This window comes from Dunckerocampus dactyliophorus, chromosome 4 (genome assembly GCF_027744805.1).
Source record: "Dunckerocampus dactyliophorus isolate RoL2022-P2 chromosome 4, RoL_Ddac_1.1, whole genome shotgun sequence".
NCBI classification, from domain to species: domain Eukaryota; kingdom Metazoa; phylum Chordata; class Actinopteri; order Syngnathiformes; family Syngnathidae; genus Dunckerocampus; species Dunckerocampus dactyliophorus.
In genome coordinates, this window is record NC_072822.1 from 8,164,249 (window position 1) to 8,186,700 (window position 22,452).

The 22,452-nt window shown below is 40.4% G+C and overlaps 1 protein-coding gene across 3 annotated transcripts in view; it reads left to right on the forward strand.

Moving 5' to 3' along the window:
- sema6a (sema domain, transmembrane domain (TM), and cytoplasmic domain, (semaphorin) 6A) overlaps window positions 1–21,625 on the forward strand; it is a 144,924-nt gene extending 123,299 nt beyond the window's left edge. For 2 of the 3 annotated variants that reach the window (XM_054773681.1, XM_054773682.1), the window contains 2 exons: window positions 2,532–2,714; window positions 18,431–21,625. In XM_054773681.1, coding sequence (XP_054629656.1) covers window positions 2,532–2,714; window positions 18,431–19,554 — 1,307 coding nt within the window. In that variant the 3' untranslated portion in view covers window positions 19,555–21,625. The remainder of the gene's footprint in view (window positions 1–2,531; window positions 2,715–18,430) is intronic. The other variant, XM_054773683.1, reaches the window with a different exon arrangement.
- Window positions 21,626–22,452: the final 827 nt, after the last annotated feature.

The window sequence follows — 22,452 nt, forward strand, 5'->3', positions numbered from 1 at the left end:
AAAAAAGCGAAAGAGATGCTGAGTTCTTTTGGGATCTTGCATGACGTCCTCCAAGATGGTGGTTCTAACGTTGACATTTTGTGCTTTTAGAGGTCTGTGAAGTTGGCCACCTTCATAAAAATATGACCTCTGGGGCACTTGCTGCATTGTTAAATGAATACCTCGCTGACAGCGTCAATCAGAAGTGAGCATTATTATCTTTGTAAAGGCACACGATTAAGACAGTCAGATCCATACGCAGTGACAAGTATAATTTTATGATGTCATCCCAGCCCTCCTTCCTCATCCTCCAGTGTGGTGGTCATCCCGCTGTGATTCTCCCTGTTGCTAGAGGTCAAGAGTGGTGGAAATAGCATCTGGTTGTGCCCCCATAAACACATAAATCACATACATATACACACAAACCACAATGGCCTGTCTTAGTGGCTGTGGCAGTGCTTGATATGGATTTGTAGATACAGTAAATAAATGCCTCCTCTCCACTCTCCAGCCTAGACATCGTCACCTCGCTTTTCATCTGTAGAGAGCGACAAAAAAAGCAAAAGAGGGTGTGCATCCGACGGCAGTTTGTGGCTTTTTTTTTTTTTTTGATCCGTGGAGAAGCTCCGAGGCTCTCTCTCGCTCGCTACATATATATGTGTGTCATCTGCCTGAATTGCACTTCCCCTGGCGGTGGGGGGATGAATTATAAAATAGGCCTGTCACACTAATCTCTCAGCCTTGGGCCAATAGTTAAATAAATCATTTTAATGATTGCCATGCCACACGGAGGAGGCTCTGGGTGATGTTGTGAGGGTGTGTGCTAGTTTACCAGCAGCCTCAGTGTTGTCCCCACCATCCTTGGAATGACACCTCCTCCCTGTTTAAACACAAGAATAAACACAAAGTGAAACACATCTGCTGGTGCACACACACACACACACACACACACACACACACACACACACACACGGCTCACACACTGCTGTCATCTCCGTGTTAAGAGCGTGTAAAAATTAGTGAGCTGAGCCCTACAAAGGCTTCATTCTATTAAGTGAAATGTGGAGCCGATGCCAAATTGAGAAGGACGGCTTAAGTGGGCACCTAGGATGCTAATGTGATTAGGGTGGTTGGAAAATAAACAAGCTCAGATTTGTGATACATATTCATGCATAAAATGGCTAGAATCTCTACATCAGATCAGCACCGTGCCCGCCACCTCTTGCAAGTGCCTCACATTTGCATATTTTGCCCGGTTGCTAACAAAATACAGTGGAACCTCCAAAGTCAAATACTTGACTTCCAAGTTGTCTTTTTTTTAAAGTTTCCCTTTAAAAATAATTTAAAGTGAATTAATTCGTCCCAGACTTACCGTAAGTTCCATTTCCTGTTCTATGGTTATCACCACAATTTTCTCATCTCCACTAATCACTAGTAGCGTACCCTTTTTAAAAAACACAAAAAGCCAAAGAAAAAATGTGACAACAACAAAATCTTAAAGTTTTGTTTGACTTTTTAAGCATAGCTTACCCTAAAATTTTGTCTGAACTTGTCAAAATGTCCTGTCCTTTGACGTTTTACTTCTGCTGTATCATCATATATTCTACCTCTGCCAAGGCCGCATTCTCACTCAAAAAAGTTTATTACTATTTTCATGTCACGCTGTTCAGATATAAAGTACAATGCAAAAGTGTTATGTTGGTCCAACATTACCTGAATTGTTCATTTTTAAACTAAAAATACAACCGTCTTTGATCAAAATCAACTTTTCCTTTCATTTTAATTTAATCTAGTAGATCAGAGCCACATTGAAGACTGCCATTGATCCCCACCTCCTGTATTTACTTGCACTACTTTTAACAGTAGCAAAAATAAAAACAAATCCTGCATCAGTACCCACAATGTAATGGATCCTTCCTTGGCCAAGCAGTGGTTGTTTGGATCTGCGCTCCGTTCTAAACCTTCTGATGAATTTTAATATTAATACTCAGGAATTTTTTGCTGAAAAATAAAGCACAATGTTGGAAAAATCTGCTTTAGCTTTGTGGTGTGAGTGGAGCAGTGGGAGAGAAGGAACTTAGAGCAACATCCCTCCTAAATAAACTCAAAAGTTAGACGTTATACAGAATCCTACAGATTAAAAAAAAAAAAAAAAGAAACGTGAGGTTAGAAGCGCTTTCATGGTTTTGTTTAAAAGCAGCTCGACAGGTGCGCATTGAGAAAAAGAGCCAGTCTGTCGTCCTTCATATATCAAAGGTTTGCACCCTCTGGTGATTGTGGAGAAATGTGATTACATTCTGACAGGCCCGATTGAGCTTGACATGTCAGTCAGAACAAGAGCAAGGCGGACAAGAAGGAAGTGACAATGCTGAGAGACACTTTTGCTAATGAGTTGCTCACTGGGTCTCCAGGCAATAAACACTTTTGTCATAGCCAAGCAGCTGCCCTTGTGTTCTACAGAGAAGGGAACTACAAGTATGCGTGTGTCACGCCCGTACCGAGACCCTTTCCCTTTGCAACCGCATCCTGTTAACCTGACTTGTGTCCGGCAGGCCGCCGTCACCACCACCATCACCACCATACCCTCTCACTTCCCACCCCGGCCCTACCCGAGGCCGCCGAGGGCCCCCTGGGGCGGGGCCGCATGGTGGAGCGCAAGGACCCCCCTATGAGCTCAGACAAAGGGGAGGACCCCTACATGGCCGTGCCCTCTCAGACTCAACCCGAAGTTGATGGTAAGCCTTGGAACGCAAAACAAAACGCTGTTGGTCCACTGTCACTTGTGGCAGGGGTGGGAGGAAGAGGGTAGAGGGGGCTTGTGTAACTGAGATTTACGGCTGTGTGGCTGCTTCCAGCTGACGAGGTGTGCAGACAGTGGATCACTCTCTCTAGGGGACAAATTGCCTCACACCTCGCACGTAACCCCTCCTTACAAAATGCAAAACAAACACACCTTCACTGCTCATTAGGATGCACACACAAACACACACACGCACACACACACACACACACACACACACATATGCCCTGTGGGAATTAATCATCCCCAGACTCTAATGTCCCACAAGAGATGTAATATTCAGTCCATTACGCCGACAATGTATTTATTTCCTGCTGAAGATGGCTCCAGCGCCGTCTGTGTCACGGTGACGTGACATTGAACGCCCTTTTTTCCTCTTCCCGCCTTAACAACCCGCCAAATGCTGCGTCGTCTCAAGGACAGCTCGCTGGATAAATGACAGTGAGTGAGTGAGGTGGGGACGCAGTGAGGCTCATCCATGTTTGTCCTTAGCTAACAAACCTATTAGAGGCCCCCACTAGGGTAGCGTGGATACCGCAAAATGAGGAAAATTGGCTGAAAATGGCTAACAATAGAGTGCTGACAATAACAATAGAAAATAATATGACCCCAGCTACCACAAACATCTTCAATTAAATACCAGTCAACATCTACTGGGCTCCTGATTTGACCACGCAAATTTAAACCTGCAAAGTACTTACGGTACATAAAATAGAACTTACACTGCTAACTATATTAGCAGCTCTGTCATTAATCAGACAAAAAAGTTTAGTTTAATTTGATTTAATGTAATTGCACATGATAAAATTGTACATAAAGTTTTGTAGTACAACACAAAAGTTGGTCGATGGTGGGGATGGCAGGGGTGTCCAAAGTCCAGCTCGGGGGCCATTTGTTATTTTATTGGCCTGGCAAAAAAATTGAATATTAATTAATAGAAATAATTATTGGTAAGCAAAAAATACAATATTAATATAAGCCTTAATATTTATATATTGATATTAATATTAACTGTGAGTGATGCCTCAGTGCATGCAATAGAACATTATAGAACGATGAACTGTTGAAACTATACATCCAACAATATGTGCTTTATATTAATATTTGCAATAACGCAACGAAGGATGAAGCTGAGCTTTGGCCTGTTTTTGTCTTTAAATATATTTAACTGCTTAGCATATTTTCGCTTACATTGGACAGATTTTTGTGAGTTTAATAAACAAATAGGTGAAGAAGTACAATGTAATAAAAGTGGCCCCCACATCTTGGATTTATATGCATCCAACCTTGGGTGAAAAGCGTTTGGACACCTCTGCTGTACTGCAATCCTTTACCAGCGACAGGATTATTGCACAATAATTGAACAATAATTAATACAATTTGGGGGACGTGAAGCTTTCGATACCACTCCTAATGAATATGATCCCTGGGAAGATAGACTCCTGATATAACTTGTATGATGACTATTATTTGTACATCACTGCATCATTAAAAACCATGGTAAACATACAGTATAATGTCCCCTTACATGATCAAATATGATATAGAGTCTATAGTTAGGCTGCAGGAAGTCAGCTGGAAGCAGTAAGCAGGTAGATCCAAGCACAAAGGAGATGTCAGACAGCATGCTCCTCAGCCAGCATCACATTGTTGTTACCTGAGCAGGTGTATCACTGGAGCTGTGCCTTTTAAGAGTCCCACACATGAAATAGTAGAGAGGATACCGTAAGTTCTAGGTTAAGGGAGGTGTGTTTTGTGTGGCACTCCAGCCAAGCATGCTCAGGTAACCTCAACCGGGCCTCATCTTTTCAAACAAGCTTCCTGCTGTTTTATTTTTCCTGTATGATCATATGATCATCGTTTTTGTTTCATGTGCCACTTTTGCAATGTGATTTGATTTCAGCTCTACACTATTTTTCTTTTCTTCATAAGACTCAGCTACAGTGGACTTTGTTTGAGTTACTTGTTGGTTTACTGTGTGAGAAATTCTGGATATGTTTGCATGGCTTCAAGTCTTTTTTGTTGTGATTGTTGTTTTTTGGCTATTTATATATTTGACTTTTTCAAGCCTTGATTGCTTTGATGGTATTATGCACAGTTTTGCCTCCGTGCAGCTTAAATCCAGCTTCTCAGCATGGCAAATTGAGCACCGCAGTCAACGCTATGCATTTCCCCCTGCTCCTTCCCATCCTGCCTTCTTCTTCCTTCCCGTTGCCCTTCAGGTATCAACTGTACTGTGGAAAAACTCCAGCAAACTCTCTAAAATCTCCTGCCAGAGCAAAGAAATGCAGCAATTTCCTTCTGTCCGGAAAAAAAAGGAACCATCAAGGCTGCTTTCTAAAAAAGCAGCAGCAGGAGGAATAAGGAAAAAAATACACTCAGTGGTCTTCTTAGTAGGTACATATGCACAATTTAATGAGGCACAAAGGTCTATCAAAAATATCTGCGTTTACAGGGACAATAATGCTCAGCCAGTCAGCAAAAAGCTATTATATGTTATATATTGAAAAAGTATTAATGAAATTATTATCTATACGTCCTATTATTATTATTATTATTATTATTATTATTATTATTATTATTATTATTATTATTGTTTAGTTAATAATACTAATAATAACAATAATAATGTGGATATAAATATTGATTTTATCTTTATTTTTCATTTTTTCTGGTCAAAACGTTAATTTACAAGGAAGTATTTGAGCAAGTGTCCTAAATAGGGTTAAATATATGATTCTTATAGTGGTTGTAGTTTGTGTGAGAGGTGTATGCACAGTAATTCCTCGTTTATCGCGACTAATTGGTTCTGCGAAGTAGGATTGCTTCTTCATGAATGGAATATTTTCATAGTTAAAGCATAGAAAAACCTGTTTACGATCCTCGATTCGTATTCCCCAATATAGTATAAATAATCGGAGAAAGTAAGCCATTTAAAACAGTTTACATTGTAGGGGAGCAGAATTTATGGCAAACAGGAAGTGACGTTGGGGGTTCAGAGTTGAGTTTTGGCTTGTTGTGGGCTATGGCTGCAACAGTAGCCTGTGCTGCTATTATTATATTATTATTATTATGATTATGTTATTATTATTGTGCAAGCTGCTTGGTCATGTCTGGTGCTTAGGTGGTGGTCTCACCGAGCAATTACTGACACCTAGTGACCGATGTAGAACACTACTTTCACAGGTGGGTGGTTTTAAAAGAATAGTTCAGATATTTTGACATGAACTTGTATGCCATCCCCATCAGCAGTGTACTGCATCAACAGTGACTTACCCCCCTATTGATTCTGTGAGTCTAGTTCTGGTCGGATTTTCGTGACGAGGAACATAGTTCCGCTTAGTTGCTGGGACATTTAAGTAAAGCGTTTGGCTTCTCAAAACAGTATGCATTCAAAAGAGTTGTGCGTTTGCAGCATAGAAATGCCTACTCTAAAAAAATCAGACCTGACAAGTGGCTCTGTGTTATATTTGTCTCCAGCCGTATCCCTGCGCAGTGTCGCCTGTGCATTCTTGGGCTTGTGACGAACACACTCGCATCTCGCAGTTTGATGGCTTATACGGTATTTGTATTTTAGTTAATTTTGCCATTTTTATGCTTGAAAATGCTTAATTTGGACAAAGAATACTTACAATTTACTTAAATATGTATATTTTTGACTATTAATAGGCTGTAGTCAAACACAAAAGAGCGTCATTTATCAAGTAATTGTTTGAAAAACCGAGTGAGGGAGCGAGGTTCGAACCGCAATGTAGCGATGGATGTATGTATCGGATGTCATTAGACTGTGCAGCCGTACCTAATGTTGTGGCCTGTAAGTGAATAGTGCCGATGCATGGTTAAAAGTTTTAGTTCGAGTCAAGTGTATCAGCTCCTATCGGGAGCCGTTCTCCAGATAATTTGCTGATTTAAACGAAATTAATCTCCAACTTTTCCATTTGCGTGCGGCAACGTCGCATGATCTTATCTCCTAATGAATATTATTATTAGGCCAAAGCCGCCACTGTAATTAGAAGCGCTGCAAAGTGAGTATTAAGTGAGTATTAACGAGCCTCCCGGCATTCTGGCATCGGGGAGGCCCTTGCTGTTGCTAGGTGGCTTTTTCACAGTACATTGTACCATTGTCTGTCTGTGTGCCTGTCTGCCACGTCGTCTCCCACCACATATACACGTACATACCCCGACCCCTTACCTCAAACCACCCCCCCTTGCTCCCATCACCTCGCCATTTCCTGCCACTGTGACCCCGCCTCCCTTCCAACATATCCAACAGGGATGGCATGTTCCAAGGCTGTACCTTTTATAGCGCCAAGTGATTCCTCAACCAATTTATGGATACCCCCCCATCACACCCCCTCTCCCCATTCATTCCTGCTCCTGCCCTCGTAGACTGTCCCCTCTCCAACAAGACTCATAGCTCTTCCCCGTCCAAATGAATCCTTACCCGCTTCCCCCACCTTTCCACTCTCTCCCCTTTTCTTCCGACTCTCTCCCTGTCAAGGCTTAGCTAAACCTCCCCCCACCTCATCCTCTACTCGCCCACCCCTTATATCCACCTTCCCCAGCCCGACCTGTAGCCGCCACTGTGTTGCTCCAATTTATGGGTTCATTACAGCAGCTATCCATGGGAGATGGACGGGGTGGGAGAGTGTGTGGGGGCAAGGAGAGAGGAGCGGGAGACATGGGAAATAAAGAAAACAACATGCATGATAAAGATTTAGTTCAGAGGCAAAGGCCGTCATGCGGCGGTGACAACTGCAGAGGTAAAAGAAAAAGACATATGAACACATGACAACCCAAAAGAAGAAACTGCACGAAATGCACGGTGCACGGTGCAGGGTAGTGTTAGAGTGGATTGGGAAAGGGAGGAAAAGCTGTCCACCTTTATTTCTTATGAGTCAATACAACAAAAAAATAGCTATGAGTATAATTTTATACATTAGATTTCTAATCGTACATCCACCATGTTTTTTTTGTCGTGAACAGGTCACAGTTTGATTTGAATCATGTTCAAATTTTGTACAAGTAATCTCACCATCCTTTGATGAAGTTATGACATTTTTTCTCTCACTGCTGAATGAATTATTGAAGTTCCCAACTATGGTAATAACTGTACATATACATAAACAATTGGAGAATGTCCACTGCGGTACGTGGCGGTCATTCACAGTCAGGCATTTCTAGTTTTATCCAGGAAAACTTTCTCTTCTCAGAAAACTTCAGGTATGGCGCTTTTTCTAAATCTTCTATTTTAATACTGTATATATTTTTTAATGTTTTGAAAAGAATTGTTGTCATTTATCCTATCGGGCCGTTATGAAGAAACACAATCATCAGCACCATTCCTAAGGATCCTGGTAACTTTTTAGCATAATCCAAAGCCAGGGTTTTAAAAATGGAAGGCGCCAGGAGACTTCAGTGAAGGCACAGCAGCTACAGAAAAATAAAGAACAACATATATATATTTTAGACCTGATAAACTGGCTTCAGTTATGCCAAAGTCAAAATTAATCCTTTTTTATTTCTAAGCAGTGTCTGGGGTGTACAGAAAACTCCACCAAATATGCTCCGGAAAATCAATTTTCCAGGTATTAGCGGAGGGGCTATATTCCTGGTCTGCCACATTTTAAAAATCCTTGAAGATATCTTTTTAATCAGTTTCAGAAATCTCATCAACATAATCAGGAAGACAAAGAAAACATATTATACAGCTTGAATACAGCTTGATTTGTTTGGAATGAATATTCTCTGAGATATGGTGGGATTGATGAGCGATTCAAGCTGCATTTATTGTTTGTTTGCAGGGAAATTTGCCATGCCAGACAAGCTCAGTGAACATAAAACCTACCCAGTTTTGCACAATGCCAGACATGACAGCATACTGCCAATACCTCTTTCCCTTTGCGTAAAAGTCCCAGTTATTCTCCAAAAAAACGTCAGGAATTCCCATTAAATTCAGTCTACTGACAGCTGTGTGTTGCTGATGCACATCAGGGGACTGTGTGACCTTGCTCACAGTGCAAGATGATGTCTTATTTATTTTTCACTTACACGGAAGCCCAGCTGCGGGAACATTTCAGAATCATCATCCTCCTTGGTGGGTTGATGTCGATCTTAAAGGTTAGCAGTAAGTAATCAACCTGAATGCTGTCAAAAACCTTCTTATGATGCACATTGTTGCTTGCTATTTAACCTACCAGAAACCTGCGTATTTATTTCAAATCACCTCTTTAATCTTGCAAGAAAAGAGGCGTCTGCACAGATTGCACTCTAATTGTAATTTCAGTGAGCTTGGCAGTGAGATCCCAACCTGGGGATACATGCTGCCCCGCCGGACCGGGTCATCGCTCAACCTCCAACAATCGTAATATGAATTTGTATATATTAATAAAAGAAAAAAGTCCCACAGGAAATAATGGATCATCCCTCGCTACATCACGGTTCGAACATCGAGCTCTCGCTCTATTGCGTTTTTTCACAAAAGTAATTAACAAATGATTGCTGTTTCGCGGTTGAATACAGCCTATTATGAGTTACAAATATATATATATATATATTAAATTAAGCATTTTCAAGCATAAAAATGTAACAAACATACAAATAAAAGGCATTCAGAAGACGTGATATGTAATGTAATGTAATATCTGTGACTTGTTGTGTGCACCTTTAAAAAGGGTCCCTGCTTTGAGCGGAACAATATAAGGGGCTTAGAACGTGACTGTACATCAAAGCACAGTAAATAAGACCGCACTTGCCACTGTTCCAATGAGTGCTTCTTCATGGTCAAAATCTCACAGGGTCTTGTGTGCAGCCATTGAATTATCCATGGCTCATTGTGTGTCATGGCAAAAACAAAAGATTTTGTTTTTGTCTTGATGTTAGGTATTTCCTCGACTGACGTCAGCTGCAATTTCCTCCTCTGATGAGCTTATTGTTCTAAGGGACCGCTTAAATATGCTGCTTACTTTTTCCATTTGTGTGTTTTGGTTATGCTTAGTGCTGCCTTCAACAAAGGCTTTTTTCTCCCTTCGCAATCGACAGTGCAAGACTGCTGATTATTTCACATCAGGTATCATTCAGTTAACGGGAGTATTACAGAACATTGCACTTGAATGCATTACCAGCAATGCAGAGTGAATAAGTACAAGCAGCACACAAGTATTGAAGTATAAGTAGTATGTTGAACGTAGCCTCCGTAATTGGTTGTGTCCTGACACACGTAACTGAAAGTGTTACTTAAAGACAATCACCTACTCCCACTGCTAATTAATGAGTGCAGATTGTGTGGTGATTAAAAACAACAGCGTGCTTGTACGGCGGTGCATAGGTTAGTGCACTTGTGTCAGTAGCAGAACTGCACAATTAAACGATTAGGCCTTTTAATTATAAATGGCTTGTCATCATGCAGACACGCACAGTGTGCTGACTTTGTATTGCCTTTCATTTTTAATAACAACATCGCCGTGAGTGCCTCTTAAATGCGCGCAAGCTGCAATTGTGTCATTAAAACAACGCTGTGTTATTTCATTTTAAAGTAACAGCTGGAAAATGATTCGAACGGGCTTGGAATAGGAAGACTAGCATCTCTGTTGTTGCCATGGAAACTTCAGATCACCTTAGTCGGTGGTCTTTATGCTGGTGGACCAGTCAGGACCCCTCTTAACCGCCTGTTAACTTATCACTAGCAATGATGTTAAACACCGGGTGACCAAACGTTCTGTTTTTCCTGAACATTTCCTGTTTTCCCACGGTATGTCCTGTTTTCACATCCTGTCCTGACATGTCCTGTTTTTTGTTGTTTTTTTTAAGTGATGAAAATGTCCTGGTTTTCACTGTCTATCATTGCGCCATTAAATTGACCAGCGTTAGGGCACTCTGCTGCATGTGACGTTATCCCTGAGAGGCTGCCGTGCGAGCCAAAGAAGAAGTAAAACATGCACAGAATTAATCCTTTGAGGCTTGCCGAGTTAAAGTCCTGTGAAATTGGGGACATCATGCACAACTGTGGTTCAAACTGCCAAGTTTTTGCAACTTTAGAAGGCACATTTTTCCTGAAAATATTGGTTCCATTCCACAACCTAACAAGCATCTTGACCTCAGATTCCTGTGTTTCTGTTTTTGAACATTCTTCCTTTAAAATGTGTATCTTTGGAGATAGGCAGTATTTGTAATATAACAATTACCAATCCATACAGAGGAGGCGTACTTTAAATGCATTGAAATTTGAAGGCATCTTTGAGTAAACTTTAAGTATCATTTGAGTATCTCATTGCCGGAACGAATAACCCAGTTCTTCGGCAATCAAAATGTGGTCACCCTAGCTAACGCCACTTTTCACAGTGCTTGAACAAAGTTTTGCCACACACTAAAATGATCAGGCTCAGTGTATTACACTGTTTATGATGTCATCTTCACGACATTATTAGAACACAGAGGAGTTCTGTTCTGTTAACACTTAACGTTTATATTCTTTACAACTCAGGGATTTTTTGGCAGTTGATTATCATTTGTCCTGATGCAGTGCTCATTAAAAAGCCAGATGGTAAAAACATACAAATAGGCAAACAATGAAACTAAATACAGTGGAACCTTGGGTCGTGTCATTAATCTGTTCCAGACAGTCCGACTCTAACTGAAACAAACGCTCGAGTTTTTCCATAATAAATAATGTAAATCCAATTACAGTCATCCCTCAGTTATCACGGTTAATTGGTTGCAGACCCGACTGCGTTAAGTGAATTTCTGTGAAGTAGGATTCTATAATAAATTGAATATTTTCATAGTTAGAGCATACAAAATCTGTTTATGACTTTATGATTAGAGCCCTGTAGACATAAAATAACACCCCCATAGTCACCTTTACACTCGTATTATTCTTTGTCCACACCACATTCCTCATGTGCAGACTACGGGATCACTGTAGGTGCACAAGAGACGGCCACGGCTTTAAGCTAACTAGTTAACTTCTAATGTACTTATTCTAAACTTAAGAAAGGGTTTCAAACAGAATGGGGAAGAAGAACAAAGTAAGAAGCCAAAAATTTACCACTTCCACACGGGATGGGAGGAGAACTTTTTTTTCACTCCATCATGTCGGGCATGCCATGGCTGGCTCCATACAGTGTGAACGTAATCTAATCTAATGTCATGTCTCATGAATGTTTTGCATCATCACTGACATCTAGTGACTAGAATGCGACATATAACTTGTCTTTCAATATTTGTTGACTAATAATAGGCCATTGTCAACCACGAAACAGCGAGCATTTATCAATTAATTTGGGAAAAGAATAAGAATGCATTTATATGAGCCGTGCCTTAACTAATATATATTTGATCACGGCTCTGTTACATAACGAATGCACAATGTCCACTGGGAGTGCCTTATAGTGACTGCACTTGAGACATGGTAAGAGACCTGCATTCATTTTCCCTGACAATGTCTGCGTTTTAACACTTTCTGTTTGTCAAAGGTTTAGGGCGCCCCCATCACCCCTCTGTGATGTCTCTCCTCCTTTTCAACATTTTCCCATCATCAACACAAAGACCAGCTCTGTGGCTTTTAAGTCGTCTTGGGCGTCTGAAGGGATAAAAGTATGCAGGGCTGTTTTGACTGTGTGAACTATCTGAAGATATGTGTGTATCGTTGGAGGCGGTGTGGAATTCAAATCTGGACCTCGGAAGACCTGATGTAGCATTCTGGGGGCGCCGCGGATTAAACACAGATTATAAAGCACGACTGAATCAGGAAATCTATCGCTTCAAGGTTGTGTTATGTAAGTTTAGAAAAGTCTGTCAAGCTTCCCAAAGAGGCCAGGAACACGCTCGGCGTCACCACCCTGATTATAAAAGCTGTAAACAGCTCCCGCACGCGCTCCTCTGTGACTTCCCTTCACTTTGATGACGGGAAACAATTTCTCAAATGAAAGCGGGAGGTCTTCAAAGTTTTCCTTCTGTCATGTTCTACTCAAGGCCTCACAGGAAATGCGGGTGTCATGTGATCGATGGAAGGGGAGAAAGAGAATGAAAGGATTTCTTTAAGCCAAAAACAAGACAGGAAGAGGCATGCAGCCCTGGTTTAACAGGGCATTAACCTCCTCAAAGCCACAACAAAGAACCACAGTCGGCTTCCTTCAATCAAACGCTCAGCCCGATTGACCTGTACCCTTTGACCTCCAGGTGCCTGGTTGACTACAAAAACTACAAGCATTTACACTTACCAGACACTATAAGCATTTCATGGGTTTTTTTTACATTCGGAGGGGAACTGCAGTCATTCATAGACAGAAATAGCTTTTGTTTTTTTTTTTTATTTTCCAAATATTTCAACTTTCTTCTTGTAAATATATTATATATTATAAATATATACAAAATAATATTTAAACTCTGTGCTACTAAAATTACGTTATTTTTCATTTTCTTTTTTTTTTTTTATTCCCGTAATATTATGACTTTATTCTCATTGAATTACATTATTTTTCCATTTCTACTGTTGTTTTTTCCAAACTATTTCAACTTTCTTCTTGTCAATTTTTGTCAGGCAATATTATGACTATATTCCCATAGTATTTTGACCTTATTCCCATAATATTGTATCTTTCCCCCCAAAAAATAAATTTTTTCATTAAAAAAATGTAAACTTTTTTTGTTTCTGACAATATTACGACATTAAAAAAATAAACATTTTGTTACTTTAATATTTCAACTTTATGCTACTAAAATGACATTGTTTTTCTTCATAATATTACGATATGCATAATGTTTCTTTACATGTTAGATTACTTTTTGTCGTAATATTTTGACTTAATTTTTATAAGTTACTGCAGATTTGTCTATTTTTGCTGTTTGTTTTTGTTTGTTTGTTTGTTTTCTTGTTAAATTATATTTTTAGAATGTGCCACAGGCCAATCAAAACCCAGCTGAGCGGCACAAATGGTACCCACGCGACACTTGGGACACGCCTGGATTATTGCAATGGACATTACATGCCTAATTTTTAGGCAGTAGAACCCTCTATTCCAAAACAATAAAAATGTCATTGAAGGGGGAAATCTATGTAGAAAATAGATATTTACAAAATAATAATGAAGACCACAAATAATAATAATAATAATAGTAAGTAATATAATAAGAAAATGCGAGTTAGTTATGTACTGTAATGTTAAATCATTATTTGGAATACAAAACAGTGAATTAACAAATAAATAAATATAGTGATTTCAAATTTAGGAAACAGCTTTACAATGTAATACAATAATTTTAATAAATAAAAAAATGTACATGTAAATATGTCAAAAAAAATATTGGTTGTCTTTTTTTTTTTTTTTAAGAGAAATATATTGGACCAATGTTTGTCTTTCAAATCAGTCAGGTCAGTAAGTAGCAGTCAATCTTGTCCATCAAGAAAAGTCTTCTGTTTGATAAAGAAATGCCACTGCTTTGTTTTCACATGCGCTACAGTAATATTTGTTTTAACAAGCTAGCAACGAGCCTCCAAGCTAAGCGGATCTGTTTGCCAGGTGAATCATACCTGCCTTGAAAGGTGACAGCTCACAGAGGTCACAAGTAGGAGAAAATGGAAAAGGCCAAGAAAGTAAAAGATAAGAAGAGCCACCCTCATGTTGCGCCTGAGATGTGAAGCAGATGTTTGCATGGACAACACTACTGGTCTTTGTTCTCCACCTTAGATAGATAACACTCTCCGCTATCTCCTCAGCAAGGCGTGTCCATGTTTTGGCTGGCAAAAGGCTTAAAAATGTTTTGTTAAGCTCCCACTGAAGTATGGATAAGCCGCACGTCACCATCACCTTGTGAAAAGAGAGAGATGTTTAGACAGACCATCGCATGCTGATAGATATCCCATGGTAACCAGTGGCCAGGACTTTTCACTTAGAAGAGGCTTCGGATGCTCTTAATGGCGAGAGAGCATCCAGCAAGGATTATGGATGTTTGTTATTGGCTGAGTCTGGATTTCAGTTCCATGAGAGCAGATTATCCTGCTTGTCTGGAAGTCTGTGTAATGTTTTGCTGAGGAGACACTGGAGATGTTCTCCGAGTGCATCCCAGCTTCGACTTCTCGACACGATTGCTGGCGCCATGCTGGATGGCATTGCAACGTCTTCATCAGGAAGACATGAAGTACACAGAAGAGTCAAAGCAAACTATGAAAACACCATGACAATATCATGTTTATTGCATATTTTTATATATATTTGATAACGTAGCTCTTCCACATAGACCTTCACTATGAGGCAATAGACTGACATGATCAAGAAAGAAAGAAATGATCATAATAAAACACAAAAGCAGGTAATGTATGCCAATGTTTCTTCAGGTTGGGCAATTAACACCTGTTTTTATTGAGCAAGAAACCATATTTGGTAACATAGCTCATCTAAATAGACCCTCACCAAGAGGCAGTAGATTGACATGATAAATAAATCAAAAATGGTAATACTAGAATTTAAAAAATGTAGAGATTGTAATAATATGTTTTGATCAAAAATCTAAATAATAAATCAGGTAGTGATTATTTGGTATTGAGTAATGCATACAGTAGATGCCATCACCCTATTTAAAATAATGGCCTAAGTCATATGTTAAAGATTTTGGGAAAACACAAAAAAAGGAGTCGGAGTTGTCAGGGAATGATAGCTTGTACTGGACTCCTACAGGGCATAAACAGCATGGTGCTTTCTACGAAGCATTAAGGCGATTGTACCAGATGTGGCCAGCATTATCAAGAGATGATTTAAGCCAAAAACTCATCTTTGTCAAAAAATGACTTAGGCCGTTATTTTAATAGGATGACGATATGATAAAAAATGCTTAAAATCTCAAAAATGTAAAAATATTAAGTAATAATAATTGAATTTCTAATGGATTATTAGAATTTGAATAACACCATTTAGTTGAGTTAATTTAATTTATCTTACGGGAACATTAATATTTGAAAGGTACACTGACTCATAATAGCGAAAGTCTGCCACGGTGACCCCCAAATTACTTGCTTTAATGTGCTGTACTATATTTGGACCAGCCAGGACATCTATGTGCTACTTCTGCTCCACTGTGACGTGCGCATGAGTGCTATTGAGTATATGAGTGCCGCACACATTAGACAAATGTTTACATCAAGACATCATGCAGTGTTGTACTATTCCTTACTGTTGGCTTTAAGTTAAATTCCCATCCCAGATTCTACTCCATTGTCACAAGGTTCTGGCCATGTTTAACTACGTACGTGTCATATTTGAAGTCCATCTTAGATTTGCAAGGCATTTTATTGTGGAAAGAGACTCGTATAACACAGTCACGCTATACCGATGCACCAAGGCAGCTGCGCACGCAAGCAGATAGTATTTTTTTATTTTTTTTGCTGTGATAGAAACCACCTGCCTGATGGTGCTAAATGAAGCATGGCCATGTGTGAACACACCATAAATCTGCCGGTTGAGGCTCGCTGTGATTAACCCGAGCAGGGAAATGCAGCATGAGACATCGCTGCATTCAACACGCTCACGGCTATCTATCGTACGTTAGCTCGTGGGTGCTGTTCACACGACCACGAGAGCAGGGGTGTCCAAACTTTTTCCAGAGGGCCACATACCGAAAAATCAAAGCAACACGTGAAGAAATGCTAAGACGTTACAGTATCTACTGTAGATTGCAAGAAAAAACTGCATTTGAAGTGAACAAGTGTATTATTAATAGTATGAACTTCACTCTTTGTTCACTCTTTGTTTTCTTTAATGACTTTATTCTGATTATATTTTGAATTTATTCCCATTTTTCCTTATTATATTCCAAGTTTATTCCGGTAAAATTGCGACTTTTTTCTTGTTAGAATAGAAATTTTTGCTTTTCATATTTTTACTTCTTGTAATTCTCGTAAAATTACAGCTGTTTTTTTCTAGTTCTGTTTGTTTTTATTTTCCAACTATTTCAACTTTCGTCTTGTACATTTTCTTCTGGTAATATTAGGACTTTATTCCCATAGCATTCTCACCTTATTCTCGCATTATAACTTTTTCCCCCCATCTAATTTAGTTTTGCTTGTTTTTAATATTCCGACTTTTAAAACAAGAACGTCTTTTTTTCTTTAATATTTCAACTTTGTGTTACTAAAATGATGTTATTTTTCCTCATAATATCGCAACATTATTCTCGCAAAATTATGACTTTTTTTTGTTAGATTTAATAATTTTTCTGTTAATATTTTGATGTTATTTTTGTAAAACCACTACTGATTTTTCCATTTTTGGTGCTATGCTTTTTTGTTTTTGTTTTTTTAAAGTGTTCTTGTTAAATTCTATTTTTAGAATGCGCTGCGGGCCAATAAAGAAACAGCCCCCGGGCCGCACATTGGACTGCACTAGAGGAACATGTCAGACGGCTTCATATCTGCTTTTCGCTGGGTTGCAACCACCCCCTTTAATAAATTCTCTCTAATTAATCAGATAGTGTCCCGTCTTTATAAAATGTCACCCACTTCATCTAAGAAGAAACGGCTTCTGGTGTATTTCAGGCATCCTTAATATCCTTTTTGTGTTGTGTTGTACATATTTTATCAGGGATTTCAAAATGTGATCAGCACATCAAAACACTCTGAGATTGGATTTTTAGGGAAGAAATATTGAATGCTGCTGCCCGAAGCAATTTGAAAAGGTGTTTACTCGTGATGGGATGAAGCATTTTTCATTTGTGAGTTGGTGATGAAATGGCTAATTGTTTTATCTAGAACAGTCTTTTTAATCGCTCTAATTCCCTGGCATTTTCTATGGTTTTTGGGGAGGTAGCCCAAGTAGACACAACTTATGTTGTTTTTTCTTCCTAGAAAGCAAGTTTTTTGAATGACTCTGAGCAAAATAACGGATCAATGGATGGATTTATTTGTATTTTTTTTACACGGCGCTCATTGCATTAATAGTCAGTGTTGGAGTGCGCCCTGGATATTTTTCCTACATTCATTTTGGACCAAGCTTTCTTGAAAAAAAATCATATTTTCAGGAGCTGTTGGTACTTTTGTTGCCCAAAAATGGCGCCCAATGGTGCACGAGAGTAAAAGGAAGTAAAGAGTAAAAACAGGTTATCGCAAATAAGAACAGGATAAGATCGGGTAAGGTTGAACAACGTGCTTGTAGAAATGTATTCATTGATCAGGGAAGGAGTGAAACAGTTGGGAAAAGGGCGATCACCTTCGAAAACAATCTGTAAGATGATTGCGGATGTCAGTGAGGAGAAGCGTGAAAACATCCTTTCTGTCAAGAAAAGGCTTCAGTGTTGTCTTTCGCTTTTCTATTAACAAAGACAAGTGTCCCGTTCCGATAAAGCGCTTCTGTGTACAAAACGATATCTTTTCTATAGAAAAATGTCTGAAAAAGAAGGGGCATATTTTATTTTGGGTCTAGAAATTATACATGCCAACCAGCAAGTGGCACCAGAACTTTTCCCCAAGCGAATCAGGGCTTTTCTTCCTGTCACTCACACAATTTGAAGCTAATGGTGATGAATCAAGGAATCAAGAAATATGGTATCGTTTTTTGTCATAATCGAGCAGTTGATGAAAACATGACTGAAAAGAGCGGAGGTTGTCAGGAGGTAGTGCAGGTAGACACATGTTGAGTAGTGTGTGGCTGTCTGTCTGTGCAGGTGTGATCCGAGAGAGCTACCAGAAGGGTCGTGACCAGCTGGTTCCCGTCACCTTATTGGCCATTGCCGTCATCCTAGCGTTCGCGATGGGCGCCATCTTTTCCGGCATCATCGTCTACTGCGTCTGCGACCACCGGCGCCGAGACTTGGACCTTCCCGGCCGCAAGGAGAAAGACAACCACCACCTCCACTCACGCCGCGGCTCCATGAACAGCGTGACCAAACTGACGGGCCTGTTTGAAACGCAGGCCAAAGATGGCCGCCCCGAGGCCATCCTCACGCCTCTGATGCACAACGGGAGGCTCACCCCCAACGGCAAGATGCTCATCAAAGCCGACCAGCACCACCTGGACCTCGCCGTTCTGCCCACGCCTGAATCTACTCCCATGCAGCCTCGCCGTAAGCCCAGCCGTGGAAGCCGCGAGTGGGAGCGCGCCCAGAACCTCATCAACGCTTGCACCAAGGACATGGCGTCTCTGGGCTCCCCCGTCATCTCAGACCTGCCTCTGAGGGCGTCACCGGGCCACATCCCCAGCGTGGTGGTGTTGCCTCTACCACAGCATCAGCACCAGCTCCCTCCTCACCTGCACCAACACGAGTACGTGGAGCAGCCTCACCCCAGCGACTTCGCCATGGGCCTCATGGACGACCAGGGCGCCACCTTGGAGTACAAGACGGTCAAGAACCCCCACCACAACCTGGTGGATTCGGACGGGGTGCTGCCGCCACGTGTCCCCCAACGAGAAGCCTCCCTCACCGTCCCGCCGGCGGTCCCGCAGATGGGCAAGCGCCTGGAGGTCCACTCGTCCGTCTACGGGCTCCGGAAAGGATCCTCCGCCTCAGGGTCGTCTGCCCTGAAGAAGCACAACACCAACTCGTCCAACTCCTCCCATTTGGCGAGACATCACAGTTTCAACCGCGTGGAGACGCCACCTCCTGCCCCCCAGAGGGTGGACTCCATACAAATGACAGCACAGGGGATGTCTCTGTCGCGGCAGCCTGGCATGAGCTCCTATGCGTCGCTGCCTCGAGGCGGCGTCAAACATCTCAAGCCTGACGTTCCTCCCAAACCATCCGTAGTGTCGCTGTCCACAAAGGTCAAGTCCAGTGACTCGTGCACATAGTCGGCCTACTTTGACCACCTTTCAGTTCTCTTCTTGGTGTACAGTTCAGTTTTTTTAAGAACACACTTTCTTTTATATCAACATGTAAATAAGCAGGGAGAACACGCGCTACTGAGACAAAAGATCTAGAAGATCCGACGCCGCGTAGCATCGAGACGATGGCTCTCTGGTGAGCACATTCGAGGACACGTGGGTGAGGGGGAGGGCTGGGTTTTTGGGTGTACAGTACCTTGAGGGCTGGCGGACTCGGGAGCTCGGACTGAAAAAAGACAAAGCCTGTCGGAATACTGTGAAAAGCCTCCAAGTGTTACCCGCAATCAAGTCCCGCCTGCCTCGACGGGCCTGGGCCAGAGGATTCCTCACTGAAAAAGAAAACACTTGACTGTTAATACTAATAGCTTGTTGTATTTATTTTTTATGAAGTGCTTTTGAAGAGAAGACTTTTTAGGCTCAGCAAGGGAGAGGGCAGAGAGATCTTTTAATATGAATTAATCAAGCGGGATTTAAAAAAACAAACAAAAAAAAACATATTTAAAGTCATTAAACTGGAACCACTAGATTTTTTTTCTTAATGACTTAAAGTGAGAAAAAGGAGGAGATATTTATTTCCAGTGTGCCACAAACGGACCGTCTCATTTTAAAGGAATATTCCCCCTTTCGCTCCTCCAATCAGCACTGTGGTTTTTCTGTGTGTGTGAGTCAGTAACATCGCTCCATCTAGGGGAGGAACATTAAAAAAAAAAAAAAAAAAACATATTTTCCCCCTCCCCACATGTAAATTTGTGCCTTACACCCTAAAGTAGTGACAGTGTTTTCTTCAATAGCTGTTAACTTGTAGTCTTTTCTTTTTTTTCTTACATCATGATGTTTCCCTGATTTGTTAAAAAAAAAGAGAAGAAGAATGTAGGTGTTATTGTAATTCTGTTTCCCTACACACGCACACACACACGCACACACACACAATGTTTATGTTCGTGTTTCATCTCTGATCTCTGTGCCATGAATGAGCTCTTTCGCTGTGTGTCGTCATTTTGTATTTTATACAATTTACACGTTTATTTGTACTTTTTTTTTTTTTTTTTGCTGAAGTGGAGCAATTGGCGTAGCGTTAGCGACACGCGCTAACCAGGAAGCGACAATAAGCATCAACAGGCTGGTTCCTGTGCAAATATTAACAAATAATAATGAGCCCCTTTTTTGTGGTAACAAGTTTGTAGGCGTGTAAACTCACTAACTCATCTGGTGTTTCGTTTTGCTTAAATGAATCAATCACTGCCCCCCCCCACCAACACTTAAATCAACAAAGCACTCCTTTACTGTTTGTGTAGAACGTTTTTTTTGGTTTCTCAAGGAGGAAAGCCAACTTTGTCTCAAACCACAGCCAATGTAAGGGGAATGCTGCGTTCAATACAACTGGGAATCCAGAACATCACACAAAGCGTTCCAGTTGAACATAAACAAAACATGGCCGACAACCATTTGTGAAGTCATTACCCCATCATTATTTTAAATACTGTAGACTAAATAACGTCATGTGTTCAAGCACAACATCTGGTATAACCAACAAACATTGTAAACGTTTTTAGAGCGTCAGAAATCTCCCAGTGTTCTTGAATGCAGCATGAGAACACCCCAGGCTGTTTCTGTTGCCGTGTCCATGCAGAATGTGACAGCTAGCATCTGTAGATGTTCACGTTGAGTGTAAACAGTTCAATCTAGTTTCTATTGGGTGTGACTGTGAAAAGCTGCTGCGGTCAGTGAGCTTCTATGGTGTGTGCCTTTTTTGTCTCTCACCGCCCCCCTCCAACCCCAACTACGACACACACGACCGACGTGCGACGAGACGACGACAATGACGACGGCGGCGACAACGACACCTTTTTAAAACCTTTGTAAGCTTGTAAAATATTGTGACGTCACCAAACGTTTTTTGCCCTGTTCTCTTCACTTCCTTAACATCTGATTCACAGCTTAATGTATGTTGTAAAGGAATAAAAAAACACTTTAATTTAATGCAAAATGTAATTTTAAAAAATGAAGAAAAAAATGGAAATAAAATTCTTGTCATGAAGATTTGGATGTGGATGTTTTTTTTCTCTCCTCGTTTTACTGAAAATGCTGTTTAGAACATTTTACAGAAAAAGGGGTTTATGTTGGGGTTTGGGCAAGGGGAGGGGTCAGCAACCTATCCTATCAAATATGCTACACTAGCCACTGGGCCACCGTGCGGCACTGATTATAAACATTTCTAAAAATTCTATGCTAAAGTTTCACTTCGAGTTCCAAGATATAAAATAAAGCAAAGCAAAAAAAAAAACATATAGATAATAATTACACTAAAAATAACCTTTTTTTTTTTGTCATGACCGAAAGGGGTCGGGGGTTGCCTACCCCTGGGCTAGGGTTAGGGTTTGTGTTGCGGTAAGGGTTAGGCTTAAGATTCGTTAGATTTTAGAGCCAGGATTTGTTTAGGGTTACGTCCAGGTCAGGGGTGTCCAAAATGCAGCCCGCGAGCCATTTGCGGCCCGCAGCTGTTTTTTTATTGGCTCGCAGCAGGACTTTAAAAAAAACCCACCAAAAACAGAAAAATCTGTAGTAATTTTACAAAAATAAAAATCTAAATCTAAAGGAAGAGAAAAAAAATGTAATCTACTGAGAAAAAGTCATAATTTTACGAGAATAACGTCATACTAGTATGAGGAAAAATAACATCATTTTAGTAGCATGAAGCTGAAATGTTAAAGAAAAGACTTTTTTTTTATTCGGAATATTAGGAAAAACAAACTAAACTAAATTAGGTTGTCATTTTTGGAAAATTAGGTTAGGGAAAAACTTATATTATGGGATTAAAGTCCTAATATTACAAGAAGAAAATTTACAGGAAAAAAGTTGAAATAG